The sequence below is a fragment of the Balaenoptera physalus genome (assembly GCF_965194825.1).
Source record: "Balaenoptera physalus genome assembly, chromosome: 2".
In the NCBI taxonomy this organism is placed as follows: Eukaryota; Metazoa; Chordata; class Mammalia; order Artiodactyla; family Balaenopteridae; genus Balaenoptera; species Balaenoptera physalus.
The window spans coordinates 76,338,155-76,359,626 of NC_138883.1; the positions used below are offsets into that span (position 1 = coordinate 76,338,155).

At 39.9% G+C, this 21,472-nt stretch overlaps 1 protein-coding gene across 2 annotated transcripts; it reads right to left on the reverse strand.

Annotated features, from left to right (window-relative positions):
• Positions 1 to 8,417: 8,417 nt before the first annotated feature.
• On the reverse strand, positions 8,418 to 21,440 carry PARP2 (poly(ADP-ribose) polymerase 2). 2 transcript variants are annotated; one of them, XM_082452402.1, is made up of 16 exons: positions 21,298 to 21,440; positions 20,201 to 20,335; positions 19,786 to 19,856; positions 19,136 to 19,186; positions 13,751 to 13,847; positions 13,249 to 13,324; positions 12,531 to 12,633; positions 11,750 to 11,912; positions 11,355 to 11,493; positions 10,485 to 10,548; positions 10,269 to 10,403; positions 9,882 to 10,009; positions 9,618 to 9,717; positions 9,179 to 9,277; positions 8,808 to 8,932; positions 8,418 to 8,687 (listed from the first exon to the last, which is right to left on the reverse strand). In XM_082452402.1, exons 1-16 carry the CDS (start codon positions 21,341 to 21,343, stop codon positions 8,528 to 8,530), a joined length of 1,692 nt encoding a protein of 563 aa, XP_082308528.1. In that variant the 5' UTR covers positions 21,344 to 21,440; the 3' UTR covers positions 8,418 to 8,527. The 2 variants fall into 2 exon arrangements, with proteins under 2 accessions (XP_082308528.1, XP_082308529.1); XM_082452403.1 differs by having other exon boundaries at positions 21,182 to 21,312.
• Between the last annotated feature and the right edge of the window lie 32 nt (positions 21,441 to 21,472).

Below are 21,472 nucleotides of genomic sequence, written 5' to 3' on the forward strand. Positions count from 1 at the left end.
CATGCAGTCCTGCCTGTGTTCTTATGTGGATTTGGACCAAGAGGGAAGAATATGGATGTTCTTATGTTTCTTTTCTGATTTAACATTAATCCTTACTAGAACTGCAAGAAAGTGAACCAGATCTTTAGTATTCTTTGAAATTATGCTTTAGAATTCTTGTGTCATTTTCTGGCCCCAGGACCGAAAGGTATGACTCCTACCAGGAGGAGGAATGAAAGTGATGTTGACCAGCACTTAGTTTGAACAGAAATCTGAAGACCTCTCACTTGTTCAAGGAAGAGCAAGAGAAGGAAGAATGAGTCACTTGTGCCCTGGTCAGGGTATTTGCAAAGAACTGGGATAGAACCAGGACAACACTAGGTTCCTGTCACAGAAACAGCCCCATCTACTCAGAGCCAACTGCCCAGGTGAGAGGTGAGAAGCCAGGGCACTGAGAGCAGAACGTGTCTTCTGGCTTTCACAGCCTCTGGCAGGGCAGCGGCAGCCACTTGACTTGGAAGCATTAGTCGGTATAGTAATTTGCATTCTTGGAGGAGATCACAAAAGGGTATCCCTCTCAAATTGAAGTTCATAAAGATAAAATGAGTTGAAGAGTGGAACAATGCCTACACAGGGACTTGCTGTGGACTGTGACCGTCTTATTTTCCTATAATTCTATTTTATGGGAGAGGAAGTTCCCTGAGGCCCTTTCTTTCTAAGGGTTAAGGAAGAGTTAAGGGTCTTCGGTGTCCAAGAAGTCAAGGACTTGTGTCTGATAAGCCAGAGCTATTACAGGATTTTATCCTGGGTTGGTAGCGTCCTCTCAGAGACATATCACTGCACTCTGGTCTAGAGTTTTCTGGATTTAGGGAGTTGAGGGGTACTCAGTTTTATTCTTACTTTGCCCTGATTCCAGATTTTACGTGGAGAAATCACCTGAAGGACTTTATCTTATTTCTACCAATGCCTCATATTCTCTCTCAGCCTGAGGATAAAGACATAAGGAATGCCATCAGCTAATAAGTTTTAATCATAGGTCATGCTTCTATCTTTTCTCACATGCCTCATGCAAGGGCTCTAAGTATACCTTCTAGACTACCTGCTCTACATGAACCTTGTGACTAGAAGTCCAAGTTAAGGTAATTTGAAACTTACAATTCATAATACTACCCAGAAATGCTACAGAGAACCATGGCACAGCGTCATCCTGGAAGTCACTGGTTTCAATCTTTTGCCTTTTGTTCCCCTGAAAGCATGGGCCAAGGACAGGAGGAAGCCCTAGATGTCTGTCTTCCATGCTCTAAAAATTCTACAAAGGCACCCCAGCTGAGGCTGGAGGAGTGGGGCTGGAGAAAGTAAAGCCTACCTTGCTCAGTAGACTCAGCTTTGTTTACCAGGTCCACCTGAAGGGAGTGATCTTTCTTATCTTGGAGATACACAGCGAGGCCAAAGTATAATTGCTGTATAATCTTCTGTATAATCTTCGCTCAGAAGTATAATCTTCTGAGCGAAGAACAGGTTCTAGGTGACGGTAAATATGTCCCCAAGGGAGTTGAAGGGAAAATCAATTTAGGTTTTACGTTAAATATTTTCTGAGTTCTTATCATTAAACAGTTTCAGTGTCTCCCAGTGCCTGGATGAGTTCAATTATAGTCACTGGATTATAGGATCATAGGACATTGGAGCAGTCTTTTCTTCTTCAACCCACAAAAGCACCTTTTTCATGTGTCAGTTTTTAACATCTGTTTTTACACATCTATGCACAGTTTGGGTTTTTTTGTTTGTTTGTTTGTTTTGGCCATGCCATGCGGCTTGTGGGATCTCAGTTCCCCGACCAGGGACTGAACCTGGGCCACAGCAGTGAAAGCCCAGAATCCTAACCACTAGGCCATCGGGGAACTCTCACCACAATTTGTTTTTGAAATCTAGAACATATCTATTCAAAGTTTGGTTTGTGGACCAGTGCTATTCCACAGATTCTTGATGGTTCATTTTCCTGGTACTTCATTTTTATTATATTTTACGAAAGTATTGTTCCATTGCAGGTCAGAAATTTGTTTTAACAAGACTGCTTCCCTTTCCCCATCTGTAAAATAGGCAGAATAATATTGCCTATTTTTTAGGGATGTTGTGAGGATTAAATGAGTTAAAACATGTGAAACACTTAGAACAGTAGTTGACACTTACATGGTAAATGTTCAGGAAGTGCTCGACTGTTCTTTTCCTTATCCACTAGTGCAAGTATCACCTTGTTATTCTTTCTCAAAAATGTCTTGGTTATTGGTATATATTTAATCAGTCAGATGAAATCTGGACTCAATTGTTCAGTTAAAAAATATATATATATGGGGAACTGATAGAATTTTTAAAAAAGAAAAAAAAAACCCCACTTGTTGGCTGTAAATCTACCTGGAAATAAAACATATCACTTCCACTCATATTTTATATACGTGAGCAAAGCAAGTCACATGGCTCTGCCTACTGTCAAAGGGGAGGGAAGTGTCATCCTACCATGTATCTGGAAGAACTAGGAACCAGATACACAGTTATACCCTCAAAGAACCTGTGTTGATGCTTTTCCAGTAGAATGGCTCTTAGTCCTTTTTTAAAAAAGATCAGTTAAGATGTACACAGAATATTCCCACATACCCTTCTTCACCCAGCTTCCTCTAGTGTTACCATCTTACATAACCAAAAAATTAACATTGGTACAATATTATTAACTACATATGTGATTCGATTTCCTCAGTTTTCCCACTAATATCTTCATTTTGTTCCAGGGTCCAATCCAGAATACCACATTGCATTTAGGCATCATGGCTCCTTAGTCTAGTCCTTCAACTGTGACACTTTCTCAGACTTTCCATAGTCTTGACATTCTTGGAGATTTCTGGTCAGGTGTTTTGTAGAATATCCCTCAGTTTGGCTTTGTCTGCTGTCTTCTCATGAACAGACTGAAATTATGAATTTAAAGGAAGAATACAAGAGATGATGTGCCCTTCTTGCTACATCATATCAAAAGCAATGATATCAACATGACTTACTACTAGTGGTGTTAACCTTGATCACTTGTAAGGTTGAGGTGATGTTTGCCAGGTTTTTCTTACTGTACCTTCTCCATATTGTTTGTTAGAAGCAAGTCATTAAGTCTACCTCACACTCAAGGGGAAGGGGATTAAACCTCTAAGAGGGAGATATATCAAAGAATTTGTGGTAATCACCACAAAATCAATAAATTTTGAGGTAAGTTTTTTTAGACTATGCAAATATTCTGTTTTCACTGACTTTTTAATATTCATCCATCAATCTTGCCTGAGCAATTATTACTGTGATTTTCTAATGATGATTTTCTATTTCCCTCAGCCCTTCTATATTAATTGAAATTCTTCTAAAAGGAATGTTTATCCCCTCTTCCCCACTTATTTATATATTGAGTCATTCACATATCAGTATGGACTCATGAATATCTATTTTACTGTTTGGGAGCCTGTTGCATTTTATTACTTAAACTTCATAGTATGTATATTTCAATGCAACTTTTTTTGGCCACTATTTATAAAGGAAAAATATATATCACAAAAATTCAGTATAGCATTTTTAATTGAGATATAATTCATTTTCACCTTTTTTTTTTTTTCTGGCTACACTGCACAGTATGCGGCATCTTAGTTCCCTGACCAGGGATCAAACTTGTTCCCCCTTCCCTGGAGCCTTAAGCACTGGACTAGTGGTGTTAGGGGAGTCCTGTTTTTCACCCTGTAATTCAGTGGTTTTTAGTATATTCCAACACTGCAACTATCACCATTAATTCCAGAACATTTTTATTACCTCCAAAAGAAACATCGTACCGAATCACTCCCCTCTCACCCCTTCCTCCAGCCACTGGCAATTGCTAATCTACTTTTCATCTCTATGGATTTGCCTATTCAAGACATTTTATATAAATGGAATCATATAATATGTGCCCTTTTGTGTGGCTTCTTTCACTTAGCATGTTTTCAAGGTTCATTTGGTAGCATGTATCAATACTTTATTCCATTTTATAATAATAAACAATACAATAATAATACAATATAACAATAAATAATACAATAATATTCCATTGTATAGATACACCATATTGTGTTCATCCATTCATCAATTGATAGAAATTCTGGTTGTTTCCACTTTTTGGCTATTATTATGTTGCTATCATCAGCCACGTACAAGTTTTTGTGTAAACATTTCTTTTCAATTCTCTTTACATACCTAAGATCAGGATTAGTAGATCACATGGTAACTGTATGTTTTAACTATTTGAGGAACTGCCAAACTATTCTCCAAAGAAGCTGAGCCATTTTACATTCTCACCAGTAACGTGAGGTTTCTAATTCGTCCTCATTTTCACCAATACTTGTTATTCTTGGTCTTTTTAATTGCAGCCCTGCTAGTGTTTGTCAAGTGGTATCTTGTGATTTTGATTTGTTTCCTTAATATTTAATGATGTTGAGCATCTTTTCACGTGCTTGTTATTGGGCATTTGTATTTCTTTGGAGAAATTTTTATTCAGATTCTTTGGTTGGTTTTTAACTGGGTTATTTATCTTTTTTAAAATAAATTTATTTTTTATTTATTTTTTTGGCTGTGTTGGGTCTTTGTTGCTGCGTGTGGGCTTTCTCTAGTTGCGGCGAGCGGGGGCTACTCTTTGTTGCGGTGCGCGGGCTTCTCATTGCGGTGGCTTCTCTTGTTGCGGAGCACGGGCTCTAGGCATGCAGGCTTCAGTAGTTGTGGCACATGGGCTCATTAGTTGTGGCTTGTGGGCTCTAGAGCACAGGCTCTGTACTTGTGGCGCACAGGCTTAGTTGCTCCATGGCATGTGGGATCTTCCCGGACCGGGGCTCGAACCCGTGTCCCCTGCATTGGCAGGCAGATTCTTAACCACTGTGCCATCAGGGAAGCCCCTATTTATCTTTTTATTGTTGAATTGTAAGAGTTCTTTATATATTCTGGATACTAGATCCTCATCATGTTATGATTTGCAAATATTTTCTCCCATTCTATAGGTTGTCTTTTCACTTTCTTGATAGTGTCCTTTTTTTTCTTCCCCTAGTATATCTATTTATTTATTTATAATTAGTAAGTTTTTTGGCTGCATTGGGTCTTTGTTGCGGCATGTGGAATATTTTGTTGCATCATGTGGCCTCTTTGTTTCAGCGTGCGGGCTTCTCTCTAGTTGTGGTGTGCAGGTTTTCTCTCTCTAGTTGTGGCACACTGGTTCCAGAGTGCATGGGCTCTGTAGTTTGTGGCATGTGGGCTCTCTAGTTGAGGAGCATGGGCTCAGTAGTTGTGGCACGCGGGCTTAGTTGCCCTGCACCGTGTGGGATCTTAGTTCCCCGACCAAGGTTCGAATGCGTGTCCCCTGCATTGGAAGGTGGATTCTTTACCATTGGACCACCAGGGAAGTCCCGATAGTGTCCTTTGATTAACAAACGTTTCAAATTTTGATGAACACTATTATTTTCTTTGGTTGATTGTGCTGTTGGTGTCATATCTCAGAAACTATTGCCTAATCCAAGGTCACAAGATTTCCATCTGTGTTTTCTAAGAGTTTTATAGTTTTAGCTCTTACATTTAAGTCTTTGACACACTTTGAGTTAATTTTTACATATAGTGTGAGGTAGTATTCCAAATTGATTACTTTGCATGTGGATATCCAAGTTGTCTTGGCACCATTTATTGAAAAAACTATTCTTTCCCCCTTTTAGTAGCCCTGGCATCCTCGTTGAAAATCAGTTGACCATAGATACATGTATTTATTTCACAACTCTCCAATTTTATTGATCTATATATCATCTTTATGCCAGTAGCACACTTTCTTGATTACTACAGCTTTGTAGTAAGTTTTGAAATCAGAAAGTGAGTCCTCCAACCTTTTCTTTTTCAAGATTGTTTTGGCTATTCAAGATCACTTTGCAATCTCATATGAATTTTAGGTTTGTCTTGTTCATTTGTGCAAAAAGGCTGTTGGAATTTTGACCAGAATTGTGCTCAATCTGTAGATCACTTTGGGGAGTATTGCCATCTTAGATAAATTAAATTTTCCAATCCATGAACACGGAGTGTATTTCCACCTATTTGGGTCTTCTTACATTTCTTTCAATAATGTATTGTCATTTTCAGTGTACAAGTTTTGTGATTTAAATCTACTCCTAATTATTTTTTTGATGCTATTATAAAGGGATTTTAATTTCCTTTTCAGATTATTCATTGCTAGTGTATAGAAATACAATTGATTTTTGTGTATTGATCTTGTATCCCGCAACGTTGTTGAACTTATTATCTCTAATTTCTTTTTGCATGTATTGTTTAGGGCTTTATATATATATTAGATCATGTAATCTAATATATAGATACACATTAGATCATGTAATCTAATCTATATATATGTTAGATCATGTAATCTGCCAATATAGTTTTTCCTCTTCCTTTTCAATATGGATGCCTTTTCCCCTCTATTCCTTATCTAATTACTGTGCCCAGAATCCAGTACAATGCTGAATGGAGTGGTAAGAGCAGATATCCTGGTCTTATTCCTGATCTTTGGGGAAAAACTTTCAGTCATTTTGTGGTTTTTCATAGACATCCTTTATTAGGTTGAAGAAGATCCTTTCCATTCTTAGTTTGTTGAATGTTTATCGTGAAAGGGTGTTGAATTTTGCCAAGTGCTTTTTCTGCATCTAATGAGATGGTCATGTGACGTTTGCCCTACATTTGGCAAAAGTCACAACCATCAATTTTGGTTGATTTTTGTATGTTGAACCAAACTTACATTTCTGCAGTAAATCTCATTTGGTCATGCTGTATAATCCTTTTTTATGGTTTGCTGGTTTAGGCTTGATAGTATTTTATTTTTGTATCTACATTCTTTTTTTTTTTTTTTAGCTGAGCTGGGTCTTCATTGCAGCACGTGGGCTCTTCATTGTGGGCTTCTCTCTCTAGTTGCAGCATGCAGGCTTCTCTAGTTGTGGCGCACGAGCTCCAGAGTGCACGGGCTCAGTAGTTGCAGCATGCAGGCTCTTTAGTCGTGGCACGCAGGTTTAGTTGCCCTGCGGCATGTGGGATCTTAGTTCCTCACGCAGGGATCGAACCCATGTCCCCTGCATTGGAAGGTGGATTCTTGACTACTCGATCACCAGGGAAGTCCCTGTATCTACATTCTTCTTTTTTTTTTTTAATAAATGTATTTATTTATTTTTGGCTGTGTTGGGCCTTCATTGCTGCACGCGGGCTTTCTCTAGTTGTGGTGAGCAGGGGCTACTCTTCGTTGTAGTGCGCAGGCTTCTCATTGCGGTGGCTTCTCGTTGCGGAGCACGGGCTCTAGGCGCGTGGGCTTCAGTAGTTGTGGCACACGGGCTCAGCAGTTGTGGCTTATGGGCTTAGTTGCTCTGCGGCATGTGGGATCTTCCTGGACCAGGGCTTGAACCTGTGACCCCTGCATTGGCAGGCAGATTATTAACCACTGCACCTGTATCTACATTCTTACAGGATACTGGTCTATAATTTTCTTGTGATATCTTTATCTGGGTTTAGTTTTATACGGCCTTATAGAATGAGTTGGGAAGTATTCCCTTTTCTTACATTTTTTTGAAGTGTATAGTCTAGTTTTAACAGCAGCATAGTATTTCAATGAGAGAATATATTTAACTAGTTCCTTATTTATGGGTTTTTTTGCATATAACAATTCTGCAGTGACATCATCTATGTAAACATGTATATCTGTAATTTTTAGGTCAAAGGGTGTATACATTTAAAATTTTTGATAGATATTGGTAATCTGGTCTCTAAAAAGTTAAAGCTATTGTTTTCATTTAAATAACCTTCATTGTTACTAAGGAAGTATGTTGTATGTGTGTGTTTATCTGTGTTGCATGTGTTTACAAATAGTCAAGAAGACTCTGGATCTGTTTTAGACTTTGGTACTTCTTAGATGGAGTGGGGTACATCAAAATCATTCTTCTTCTCTCTCTTCCTCCCTGAGATATATTTAGGCTTAGTGACAGTCCTCCAAGTGCTTCCCAAAATTTTGGAGATCTGCTGAGACCTAGGATGCTAAGTGGTGGGAGACCTGGTCTGCAGGTGGTAAACAGGGGAAAAAGGCAAGTGAGAAGATTTGTATGGGAAACAATTCAGTCTTTGCTGCATCTACCCTTCCTATAATACTACCCAAAAAACTCCAGTTTGCAGAAAAACTGTATTAAATGGGGAAAAACATTAACCTCCATTAGTCTCCCTCAATGCACAGAGGCTATTCTGCTGTGAAAGAACAGAACAGGATCCTGAGTAACCTGCAGCTAGCTGTGGCATACGCAGAGAAGCTATATTTTCTGTCCTGGAAATAAAGATACACTAACATCAGAAGAAATATGTGCTTGCAGAAGTAAAGCCCGAAGAAGCCAGTGGAAGATTTGTACTGTCTTTATTACAGAAAATATGAGAAAATCTAAAGTACAACGTTGCCTGTTTTCTTGCTTGAAGATCATATTTTCTCTGGTTTGTTTAATATCAACATTCACCACAGCTGCAGGAAATTAAATCGAACCTTTAGAAGGTATCGCATATGGACCTGGTTGGGGTTATAGACGATAAATTCGTTGTAGTTGAGGGTATAACCCTCTGGATTCAGAATTCCTGTGTCACTTGCTGGTCCTAAGGGCACCGTACTCCCATTCCTGCCAAATGGAAGAATGTGTGTCAACATCTGCCTCTGGTTCAGAAGTTTGTATAGAGAAAGTAGAGAGTCTTATCTGGCCAAAAGGAGTTTTCTGACCCTCCAGGCTCTGAGTACTTACAAGGTGATGGCGCACGTAGGACTGGGAGCCATCTTGCCTAGCCCCTTGGTGCTGTGTTTGCCCTGAAGTAATCCTTCTGCCTCTGGATTGGCCCCTAGTAGCTCATTACACTGACCTAGAGCTACCTGCAAAGAAAAGGATCTTTAAATGACCACATCCTACTGAAATGAATGGCTTTAAAGCCAAACAGAAAACTCCATCAGTACTTTCTTCTCCTACTCCAGCAGAAGAATCGAATGCAGTGGAAATTGCACTTGGCTTCCCTCTCAGGTTCTCCCAGGTGAACCTCTTGGTTCTGTGGCTGAACTTTTCTCTTTGGAAAAATAGGAACTAATAATAAACTAGAAATCACGGATGTGTTCCTGCCTTACCTCTGACAGGAGCAGCAGTCCAGTATCCTTTAGGCGAGTGGCAAAGCAGTAATTGGCACTCTTGGAAGACATGTCAGCAAAGTAGATTCCTTTTCCAAACTGAAACATATAAATAAAAAACAAGGTCAACTGCCAAAGCCATTGTGTTAGAAGGGAGGCTCATACCACTGACCCTGTGTTCTATTATCTTAAACACAATATAGACCCTTCTCCATTTCCCCTCACAATTCTGTTCCAAGAGATGGCAGAAGCATCAATGAATCTCTGCTTTCTGGGGAGAAAGGAGGGATATCCTTAGGAATTTAAGAAAGGAAGGTCATAGTCAATGCCAGGTCACCACCTAATCCTAATCTAGGAAAAAAAAAGGGGGGGGGGGAAGGACTGAGAAAATTGTATTCTTTTCCCTTGTACCTACCTCCAGGGTTCAATTTCTACTCACCATGTAACCTGTGATGGGAGCCTCAGGTGGGGCAATTCGAAGCCCGTGGCTCAGGATTCCCACCCAGTTACTCAGCCTGGAACCATGCCATAGCAGCATCCTAAGGAAAAGCCAATATTATTGTACTCTCTCTTGCTCTCCTGCAAACATAGGCCATAAGCATAAAAAAACACCAACAGCTGTCTCCGCTATCCTTCTCTATAAGTTCCATAACTGCACTTCAGGCAAGGGAATGTCTTCCCAAACCCAAAGCTAAATGGAGACCTGTTATGAAGGTCCTCTCTGAAGGCTTCTTTCTCACCCTCCTTCTCTACTTCAAAAAGATCCAGCAAGGTCATGGTATAGTCACTGTGTGTGGGAGCATGCGTAGACTGTAGGTACTGGGAAATCACCTGTGAAGAAGAATGAAAGAAATGGCTGATGCGGACTCTATAAGAGACCACGGTGAGCTGAAGAACCTCAGGGCTTCTGGTATAAATTGGCCTAAATGGTCTCACAAGGGCAGCTAGAAAGAGCCCTACCTTCCCAATTCCTAGTAAATAGAAGTTCTGCCCTAAAGTTTTCTCTTAACCAGAAGTAGTCAGAGAACAGGGGGATGGGGAAGGGTGGATCATTTATTTTGTTATGAAAATAAATGATCATTTTTCTTACTTTGAACTCATAACTCTCATGGTCTAAAGGGTGCAAAGCACAATGTAGTTTTCTATAGTGTTGGTCCAGTGGGTGTTCTGGGCTTTGCAGTTCTGTCTTCACCAGTTTAATGGCAATTTCAATGTCTCCCAAAGCCTGACAAGATGAGACAGAAAATCAGTGTGGGAGAAACCTGAGACAAGAGATGTAATACTTCCCAATCCACACATATCTCACCTCTAGTAGCTGTACTTTGTCTGACAGTTCTTTCTCTGTCCGGATTAATGGAGGGGTACGGAGTCTAGGACAGAGATATAACCAATAATTAGTTCTCTGATGTGTGGCCAAAAGGCACATGACTAAAAATAACAGACTAAAGATAGGTCCTTTAGAAAATAGGTATAAGAAACTGGGGTTTCCCATTTGATAGAGGTCTGTAAGAGATATTAAATTCCAAAAATATAGAGATATTATGCATATACTCTGAGTAGGATAAAATGAACAAACTATATAGATTTTGACATTTGGGACTAGAGTTAAAATTCCTTTTTATGGGAACTTTTTAAAAATAAGATGTATTGACATCAATAAGGAATAGTTTGGATGAAGTCCTATCTAGAAGCAGAAATATACCTATTGACCACTCGGGGTTATTTCTAGGTCACAGGCTTCTATAAAGCAATAGAGGAATAAAAATAAAGTAAGCACCAGAATGCAGAATCAACAAAGATAAAATGTATTTTATATACCTAACATCATTTGAGTTCACAGAAATGGTGTGTGTTATTGTCACCTTAAAGAATAGGAAACAGGGTGATATGCCTGAAGGTGTTTTACATGTTGGTTGGATAGCTAGACCCACTCACTCTCTCTTGAGTTGGTAACTTCCACTTTGTCAGAGAATATGGTTGTAATCAGGCCAGGAGATCACATCCCATACTCATAAGCTGATTAAATAGGCTATCTATAAATCATTTTGGCCCTACAGCTATTCAAGATGATCATTTCCTTAGAAATGAAAAATTAAAAAGATTATAGTTGCTGCTGAGTGATGTAGGGGATATGGTTGGGCAGAAGACCAAAGTGAAGTAACAGCACAGGCCTTACCCAAAGTCATGTGGGATTCTGGTGTAGAATTCATTGCATGCTTCCACGAGAGCTCGTCCATGCTGGCCAGCCCGAATACAATCCTCAATCTTCTTAAGAGACTGGTAACCTGCCTTGATTTGTGCCACTGTCAGCTTCCCTGCAGACCCAGCCAGAGATCAGACTCCACAACTAGGGTCCCAGCCTGTAAACTGTATTTGTGTCCCAGCCCAACAAAGACTCTCACCTTTCAACTTTCAAAATTGTTCTTCCTCCCCTCACACAACCTCTCACCCCAAATCTCTCTTTCTTTATTCAGTAATATCAGCAAGCTTTAAATCATGATGGTGATAAAGTATCCTGCTAAAGGAACTAAAATATGAAGTGAGAATGTAGGATAGAATCTGAAGTCCTACCAAGTGGGGCTTTCTTGGTATCATATTTCATTTCTACCATCATCTCTTCCATGGCCTGGACATTACAGATCAACTTTATCAGCTCCTGTACACGAAGATCTAGCTGTGACTCTGGTTTCAAGGGGGATTTGAGAGATTCACCTTTATTTGTTTCCTCTTCACTCTACAGCAAAAAAAAAAAGTCATAAAATCTGAAAGGATCTATTTTACGCTCCCTGCAAGGACTGGCTCTACAATATTCCTGGCAGGGCAACATCAGTCTCTGCTTGAACACAGGCCCACTCCATTATTAACCTAGTTAGAGTACTCAGTGTGGCTTCCACCTTCTGGTCCTACTTCTGCTTCCCATAGTTAAACACTCAGAGTAAGTCTAAAAGGCCCTCCAAATACGATATCATTAAGTATGTAAAGAAGCTATTGTATCTCAAATCTTCTCACCTTAAAAAGACTGGTTTTCCATTTTTCAGATATGTGACAGTTTTCAGGACAGATCCTTTTAGCATCCTGGTTATAACTCAGCATTCAAAATTAAATTTTTTTTTTCTTTTTTAAACTGTGGTATATAACTAGAAGTGAAGGCAACTTTAAATGTAGTTTTATCAGTTTGACTATTTATTACTCCTCTCTTGATTCATAATATTAAACTTCTGGAAACAGGACCTAAGATTTTATAAGAACCTTAGTAAATAACAGAGACTAGGACCTCATCTAAGTCACTCTGCTAGACTTCACCCTGGTTAAGAGCAAACAGTTCTTCCCTAAACGTATAGTCAGAGTTTACCTGAGTATTGGTGGTATAGTCCATTTGTAGCATATCATATTTTCCAGGCACCTTCTCAAACTTCTCACGATCCTCCCAATTATTTTTTGTTTTGTCAAGGAATCTGTAAAGTTCAAGGTGGTGAGAAAATCTTACAAACAAGGGTCTACTACTAGGGATGGGCTTATAATTATTTCCTAAGAACATCTCCAAACTTTTATTTCCTGCGACATCAATTTTCCATAAATCTGGATTCTGAATTAGGACCCTGAATGGACAGAAAAGCTCTAGAGACAAAGGGAACAAAAAAAATGGGAAAAAAGGACCCTTGAGCTTCCCAAAGGCCCCAAACATCACAAAAGTCATTGAGACTTAAGACAAAAGATCCCTATCCAATCCTTTTCTCTGAAAGAAACATTTCCAGAGACTCCAGAAAGTTTTTCATATCATAGTAAAACAATTTTTCAAACTGTAGCTGAATAGTCTCATCTCATTTTTCCCAAATTTCCTAAATTGTTGGTCATGTGCTGAATATATTAGCTTCTTCTGTTTTTAGTCAATTTTACGGTTCCAGGTGACTTAATCACTAACTAAGGATGCAATTTGGTGTTCCAATCATACAGTGTCACAGTGGAAAGACATTATCATTTAGGCCAAATCACACTTACTATAAAATTCTTAGAGAAGAGATATCCAAGAAGAAGAAGGATATTTTTTGTACTCATTTCTTAGCACTCACTTCTTTTGAAAGATTTCCTTGGCCTTGTTGAGGTCCCCAGAACAAGCCACCAAGCTGTGCTGCCCCATTTTCCCAACTGCAAAGTAAATGCCACATGTAAGATGGTTCTCTGCCCCGCAACCCAAGAACAGTTCTCTGATAGCAACAAGCCAGCTCTCTAAGGTCTCTCCGCTTAGCATCTGACAAATGGGCAGGAAGGGAAGAAGGAAAAGGTGGAAGGGCTTAGGGAACCGATCCTGTTGCCTCTGAACAGCACTAGCAGCCCAATTGCAGGAGAGTTCTCAGCCTCAACAGGCTGCTAGTAGTTTTTCCGATGGGAACTTGCAAATGAGGATGCTGGCCACTCCCCAATTTCAAGCAGCACAGTTTGATTCCTAAGCCTCTGACAGGTTATAGAAACTCCACTTCACCAATTTAAACCCAGAGGATCCTTTGGCTACTCACTTAGTTGCTACTGGCTTTCTGAATAATAATTCATCAAATCCACAATAAAAGTCATTACCTCGGCCCCATCTCATCCAAACACTGAAGTTCCTCTGGGCATCATCTTCTAACAGCTGGATCAGATAATACTTGTTGTTGTTGAACTGGAGATTGGTCTACGATGATAGAAATATGAACATAAAAGGACAGAAGTTTGCAAAGGGAAGCCACATAAACCAATGACTCTTCCTTGGTCACAGGTACCAGTAATTGCCATGAGGAAAGGACAGCAAGGGACAAGAAAATCAGGTTCATGTAAGAGTAAGGATATAAGAAAGGAGGAAAAGGGTTTCTATATTAAACTTTGAGTTCCTAGGAATTAAAGGCTGGAAGCTTCCTAAAACCTCTAACCAACGTCAAATATCATCACTTCCCTCCATAGATCTTTCCGAGGCCATATGTATTTTCCAGCTCCCAATCCATTCCCAATAATTATTTTCCAAATGAAAACAATTGTGATGCCCCAAAGATCTGTAACTATTATGCTTGTTTGTTTAGACAACTTATTCTTCAGCAGTTCCACTTACAGCTCTGGTTTGTCAGCTGCAGCAATCTGACAATGAGCTGAGAGCGGGACGTTAGGAGGGGAGGGAGGATAGGCAGAAACCACTGCCACATGTGTCCCGTACCTAATGTGACCTGAGCTGGAGACATTCAGAGAAAATGTGACTAGTATCTAAAAAGCGGTGTCCTGTGAGTAACTTGCTCTGAGTGAAGAGAGTGAGCAGTCCACGATAAGGAACAGCAGCTTGTGCTGTAAGGCCAAGCCCTGGTCATCACGGCAGTCTTCTTTGTTAAGTGTGTTTCCTGTTCCTACCTCCTGTCTGCTCACATTATAAAGTCGCAGATGGTAGAACAAAAAGGGGCCTTAGGATCTTTTCTATCTGCTCATGATATTTTAACTGAAAAAAGTGGTAATAAAAGAATACTAGGTAGCTGTTAAAAGTATATACGATAGATCAATCAATTCAAATATGAAGACATATTCAGGAAATACATTAACCAGGCATGTGTAGTATCTATCCAAAACAACAAAAATAAACAGAGAGAAAAAAGATTAAAAAGAAAAAAATTGGATATCAGCATCATGGTGGAGAAAAGATGCTCCCTTCATCTCTCCCCTTCAATCTACAACCAGTAAAAAAATCCACAACTCAGCAAAGGTGCCTCTGTCTTACACTCCAGGATGCCAGAGAATTCCACACATCTGTACATCTAAAGGTGGGCGGACTGGGACACATAGAGGAGGTGGAACCGGGGCAGCAGTGGAGGCGGTGCCTGCGATTCCGCGCCCCCAGAGAACCTGGCGGCAGCAGGTGAGGCGGTGCACAGGACTCTGACGTCCCGGCCGCAGTGGTGCCGGCAGCCACAGGTAACTGGGCAGCAGTGACAGGGGAGCCATGGAGGGCCCATGACTCTGGCCCTTGCACCTTCACCCTCAGTGCCAGCTCCCGGCTGAACACAACAATACCAGACAACGCAGAGGCACTGGCGACCTGGCTCCCCACGCCTTTTCCTGTGACTTAGGAGATCCCAGATGAACGGAGGCTCCTGCCATCCTGGTGCCCCAGGTGGTGACGCCAGTGACAGCAGCAGCAGCAAAGCACCAGTGACCTTAGAGGCACAACAGTGATAAGGAGGGCACCGGGTGACCCCTGACAGAGGTGGTGGAGGGTGGAAAGTGCTCTCAAATATAACTAGAGACAGGTCCGATAAGAGAAACCAAAAACTTGTGTTACCGCGCCACCTACTGGAAAACAAAAGAAAGGCCTCTAATTTCTAACCTGTTGAATCCTCAGAATCAAGATTTTAAAAAAAGCTTTACCTAAAGAAGAGCGGTGTTTGCTACTTCAGACATACTGGCAGAGAAGCAACTCATCAAACACCGTGAAGAACCACAGTTACAGTGTATCATGAAAATAAAATGACAATTTTCTAGAAACCAAACTTACAGTCACGGAATATTGTGATCTAACTGATAGAGAATACAAAATAGCTGTCATGAAGAAGCTCAATGAGCTAAAAGAAAACTCAGAAAGGCAGTTCAATGAGCTCAGGAATAAAATTAATGAACAGAAGGAACACTTTTCTGAAGAGATTAAAACTATAAAAGAACCAAGCAGAAAGAAATAATAGCTGAGAACTTCCCAAACCTGGGGAAGAAAATTGATAGACCACTCCATGAAGCTAAGAGAGCATCTAATTCCCTCAACACAAAAAGATTTTCTCCAGGACACATTAAGACTGTCAAAAGTCAATGATAAAAGAAGAGTTTTAAAGGCAGCCAGTGAAAAAAGTATGATCACCTATAAAGGAATGCCCATTAGGCTATCAGCAGATTTTTCAGAAGAAACTCTAGAGGAGTGGAATGACATTCTCAAAATACTGAAAGATAAAAACTGTTAGCCAAGAATACTCTACCTAGCAAAGTTATCATTCAGATATGAAGGAGAAAAAAGGCTTTCCCAAACAAACAAAAGTTGAGAGAGTTCATCACCACTACACCTACTTTACAAGAAATGTTGAAAGGGGCTCTTCTACTTGAAAGAAAAAGGCAAAGGTACACAAAACTTTGAGTAAGGTGATAAACAGAATCAGAAAATTGCAACTCTATCAGAATAGGTTTAAACAGCATAAAGGTTAAAGGGAAAAAAAGCAGAAAAAACAACTATAGCTACTTCAATTTGGTAACAAACAACATAAAAAGGGATAATTTGAGACAACAAATACATAAAAGGGGAAGAGGAAGAGGATGGAAGGCATATAGTCAAATGAAGATGCTATCAGCAGAAAAAGGACTATTTTATCTAAGAGACGTTTATACAAACCTCATGATAACCACAGAACATAAATCTAGAGCAGAGGCACTAAACATTAAAAAAAAGGAAACTGAGAAAAACATCATAGAAAACCACCAAACCAAACTGGCAAACAGAAACACAAGGAAAAAGAAACAATGGAGATATAGAACAACCAGAAAACAAAAGATGAAATGGCAATACTAAGTCTTCGTCTATCAATAATCATCCTAAATGTAAATGTATTGAATTCACCAATCAGAAGACACAGAGTGGGGCTTCCCTGGTGGCGCAGTGGTTAAGAATTCGCCTGCAGGGGATACAAGTTCGAGCCCTGGTCCGGGAAGATCCCACATGCTGCGGAGCAACTAAGCCCGCGAGCCACAACTACTGAGCCCACATGCCACAACTACTGAAGCCCACACGCCTAGAGCCCATGCTCCACAAGAGAAGCCACCACAATGAGAAGCCTGCGCACCGCAACGAAGAGTAGCCCCCACTCGCCGCAACTAGAGAAAGCCCGCACGCAGCAACGAAGACCCAAGGCAGCCAAAAAATAAAATAAATAAATTTAAAAACACACAAAAAAACCCCACAAAAGACACAGTGGCTGGATGGATTAAAAAATAAGATCCACCTATATGCTGCCTCCAGGAGACTCAGCTCAGCTCTAGAGACAAACAGGCTCAAAGTGAAGGGATGGAAGATGATACTCCAAGCAAATGGCAGCCAAAAGAAAGCGGGTATAATTAATACTCATATCAGGCAAAATAGACTTCAAGAAGAAAAGTTAACAAGAGACAAAGATGGACATTACATAATGATAAAGGGGACAATTCATTAAGAAGACAAGTTTTTCAATATATGTACACCTAATTCAGGAGCACCAAAATATATAAAGCAATTATTAACAGAACTAAAGGAAGAAATTGACAGCAACATAATAATAGTTGGGGACTTTTAACACCCAAATTACATCAATGGATAGATCATCCAGATAGAAAGTTAACAAGGGAACAGCAGCCTTAAATGAAACATTAGATCAGACAGATTTGTACAGAACATTGCATCTAAGTGCAGCAGAATACACATTCTTCTCAAGTGCACAAGGGACTTTCTCAAAAATAGATCATATTGATATGTTGAGGTACAAAACAGGTCTCAATAAATATAAGAAGATTGAAATCGTATCAAAAATCTTTTCTGATCACATGGCATGAAACTACTACAACAATGTAGAAATCAACTACAAGAAGAAAGCTGGAAAAATCACAAATATGTGGAGACTGAACAACATGCTACTAAACAACATGCTACTGAACAACTATTGGGTCAACAAAGAAATCAAAGGAGAAATTAAAAATACTAAAGATGAAATGAAAATAAGACATACCAAAATCTATGGGATGCAGCAAAAGTGGTATTAAAAGGGAAATTTAAAGCAATACAGGCCTACCTCAAGAAACAAGAAAAATCCTGAATAAACAATCTAACCTCACACCTAAGGGAACCAGAAAAAGAGCAAATGAAGCCCGAAGTCAGCAGAAGGAAGGAAATAACAAAGATCAGAGTAGGAATAAATGAAATAGAGACTAAAAAAGACAATAGTAAAGATCAATGAAACTAACAGCTGGTTCTTTGAAAAGATAAACAAAATTGACAAACTTTTAGCTAGACTCAGAAAAAAAAGAGATAAGGCTCTGATAAATAAAATCAGAAACAAAAGAGGGGAAATAACAATGAGTACCACAGAAATACAAAGGATTATAAAAGAATATTATGACTAGCTATATGCCAACAACTGGACAACCTAGAAGAAATGGACAAATCTTAGAATCATAACAACCTTCCAAGACTAAATCATAAAGAAATAGAAAATGTGAATAGACCAAACTCTAGTAAAGAGATTGAAATAGTAATTAAAAAACCTCCCCCAAAGCAAAACATTACCCTGATACCAAAACCGGACAAGGACAACACAAAAAAGAAAATTAGAGGCCCATGTCTCTGATGAGCATAGAGAACTGTATGGTGACAGATGGGAACTAAATTTTCGGTGGTGAGCCCCCTGTAGTGCACACAGAAGTAGAAATCTAATGTTGTACATGTGAAACTTATATAATGTTATAAACCAATGTTACCTCAATAAAAAGTAAATTTAAAAAAAGAAAGAAAGAAATTTAACTACATAAAAATGTAAAACTTCAGTAAGGGCAAAAAGTATACCATAAGGAAAATCAAAAGGCAAATGACAAATTTGGAAAATATATAAGCAATTTATATTATAGACAAAGGACTATCCTCCACATTATATAAAGTTCCTCAAAGCCCATAAGAAAAAAGACCAACAACCTATCAGAAAATGTGCAAAATGATATGAACAGAGGGTTCATAGGTTCAATAAAAGACATAAAATCTGCTAAAAGATCTGCTTTTCATAGAGGATTCCACTATCAGGTAGAGTGCACTAGGGCTGAGTACTTGGGAGTATGAACCCCTAGGGGCTAATATAAGGGACTTCAGAATTAAAGATTTGGGCACTGGGACACTGTCAACAATAATTATCAAGAAGAAATTCTCATAAATAAAATAGTTTCTTCCCTTACCTGATTTAGCATGACATCATAGACATCATTTCCTTCACAGTATACATGGGCCTAGAGAGAAAAGAAAAAAATTGACATTTGTACAGTCACAGCCCTGATGAGATCCTAAGCGAGGCTCTAAATTTTCTTATGCCTCGAGATAGTATTCTCCCACTCTACCAACATGCACCTTCCAGGGAAAGAAATGCAAAAGTACGTTCTTCTACACATAAACTGTCATTCCTATGATGAAAACATGTTGCCTTTTTGTAATTACAGAAATACAAATCAGTCTAACTCAGTTAAAGGAAACCTGTTCCAGAGGAAGCCTTTCTTCTGTATTCTTCAAATCATTTTCCCCTTCATCAGTAACTCATGCCATACATACCAGGGCAGTTTCTCATTAGAACATTGATAATGATACAATTTTCTAACTGAGAAAGAGAATGAGGTGTGGAAAGCTGATGACGACTCCATAAGTTAACCATGCTAAAAAACACCCTGATGATTACCCCCAAACCCCACCCCTGCCATCACTCAGCCTTGGAGAGAGTTAATCACTAGTAATATTTTGGAAAGCATTCCTAAAATGGATACTAGCAATGTTCCAGACAGGAATCCCAATAACAAACGAACAACTGCTCCCTGAGAAATCAATGGGAGTCTCTCACCTTCCCCACCTTGGCTGTGCACTCTGGGTCCACTGGAGCTTTGCCCTTTAACAGCAAGGTCTTCACAGACTCTGAGGAAAGACAGATATGTACCACATCTACTTGTATGGGAATCAAAAATATCTGTCATGGTTAGACAGAAACCTGTCATAATTAACTTTGCCCTTCCCAAGCACTCCTGATCTGTCCAGGTCTCAATTCATCTCAAATACAGGAAACTGAAGATTTTGAGAAAGTAGGTTAGTCCTGTGGTATGCCCAAAAGATAGAAAGTTAATTATACCTTCAAGAAAGGAAGAAATAAGAGTTGAAAAAACAGGATACCCCCCCCCACCACCCCGGCCGACCCTCACCCCTCCCAGAGACGCCCTTGCTGGCTCAGGTGCTCCCTGGCCTATGTATGTCGGGGAGCTGACCTTGCTTGTCTTCCGTCCTGTCATTATCAGCCTTTCCTCCAGCCACAGGCTCCTTTTTCATCTTCTGGCATTTTCGAATTTTCTTCGCAGGTGGAGGGTTTTCTGTAGCTGTTTTGCCATTATTAACTCTTTCAGCTTCATTCAGTGATACAGAATGGGCAAGAAGCATGGGCAAAGAAGCAAAAGAAAGAATGAGTACACACTGAATATGATGCTACTTTGAAAAAACATCTTTTTAAAGAAATAGATTGAGATGGTTTTGTAAATTTACAAAGAAATAATAACTGCCACACCACTGTTCTTGAAAACAGTGTGAGTTCCTGAATTGCTATTCTAGCCACATAAAACTAAACAAAGCAAAATGGAGCCTTGAGGTCCTTGTGAGCTCATGGCCTGAGGCATGAGTCTCATAGCCTGCTTATCTCTTCTGTTTACTTGTGCCCCAATACCACCCAAATATCTATCCTCAAACTACCTAAGGTGCTATGAGATAATGGTTACTAGAGTGCTCTGGAGTCTGTGCCTAACTTAGAGCCCAGCCCTGTCTCTTCCAGCTGTGGAATCGTGTAGAAGTTATTTCATCTCTTTGTACCTCGGTTGCCCCAACTGATAAATCCAGAGGAAGACAACACAGTACCGAATTTGTGGGGTGGACCTATGCACGTAAGAACACAATACACAGAGTATGATATCTCATCATAAGTCAGTTCTAAGAGTTGCATTTTATTATCTCTGAAACTGGGATGCATTTTACCATGGATGACTTATAAGTAGTGAATCATGTTTTAATTGGAAGCGTTTCTCCTTGCTTAGTGGTACATAAAACAATGATGCACCTTACAATTAATTTTTTTTAACTGGATGACATTAGGTATTTAAGATAGTGCCGTCACTAAGTTAGTTGTTACAGGCCAACAAGCTGTCATACACAGTTCTGTAATCCCAAAAGCTCTGAGAACAGAAAATTTCAAAGTTTGGTACCAAGACAAGGGCTGGTTCAGGCGGCGATGGAAGTAGGAAGGGCTATAGCAGAGGGCACCGTTCCTTTTCCGACTTCCCGCCCTCCAGCCTTCTGCCCCCAACAATACACTCCTAACCTCGCGCCCGGCCGCCGCCTGTCCCCCGCCGCCGCCGAGCTGCCATGGAGCCAGAACGCTGACGTCATCAACCCTCTCCCAAGTATCGCCGGCGCAGTCAAAAGGCGGGAGCACGCAGCGCGCGTGCGTCCCAGCGAGGAGTTGCCAGGGGAGGTGCACTCCGCAGTATTTGCAT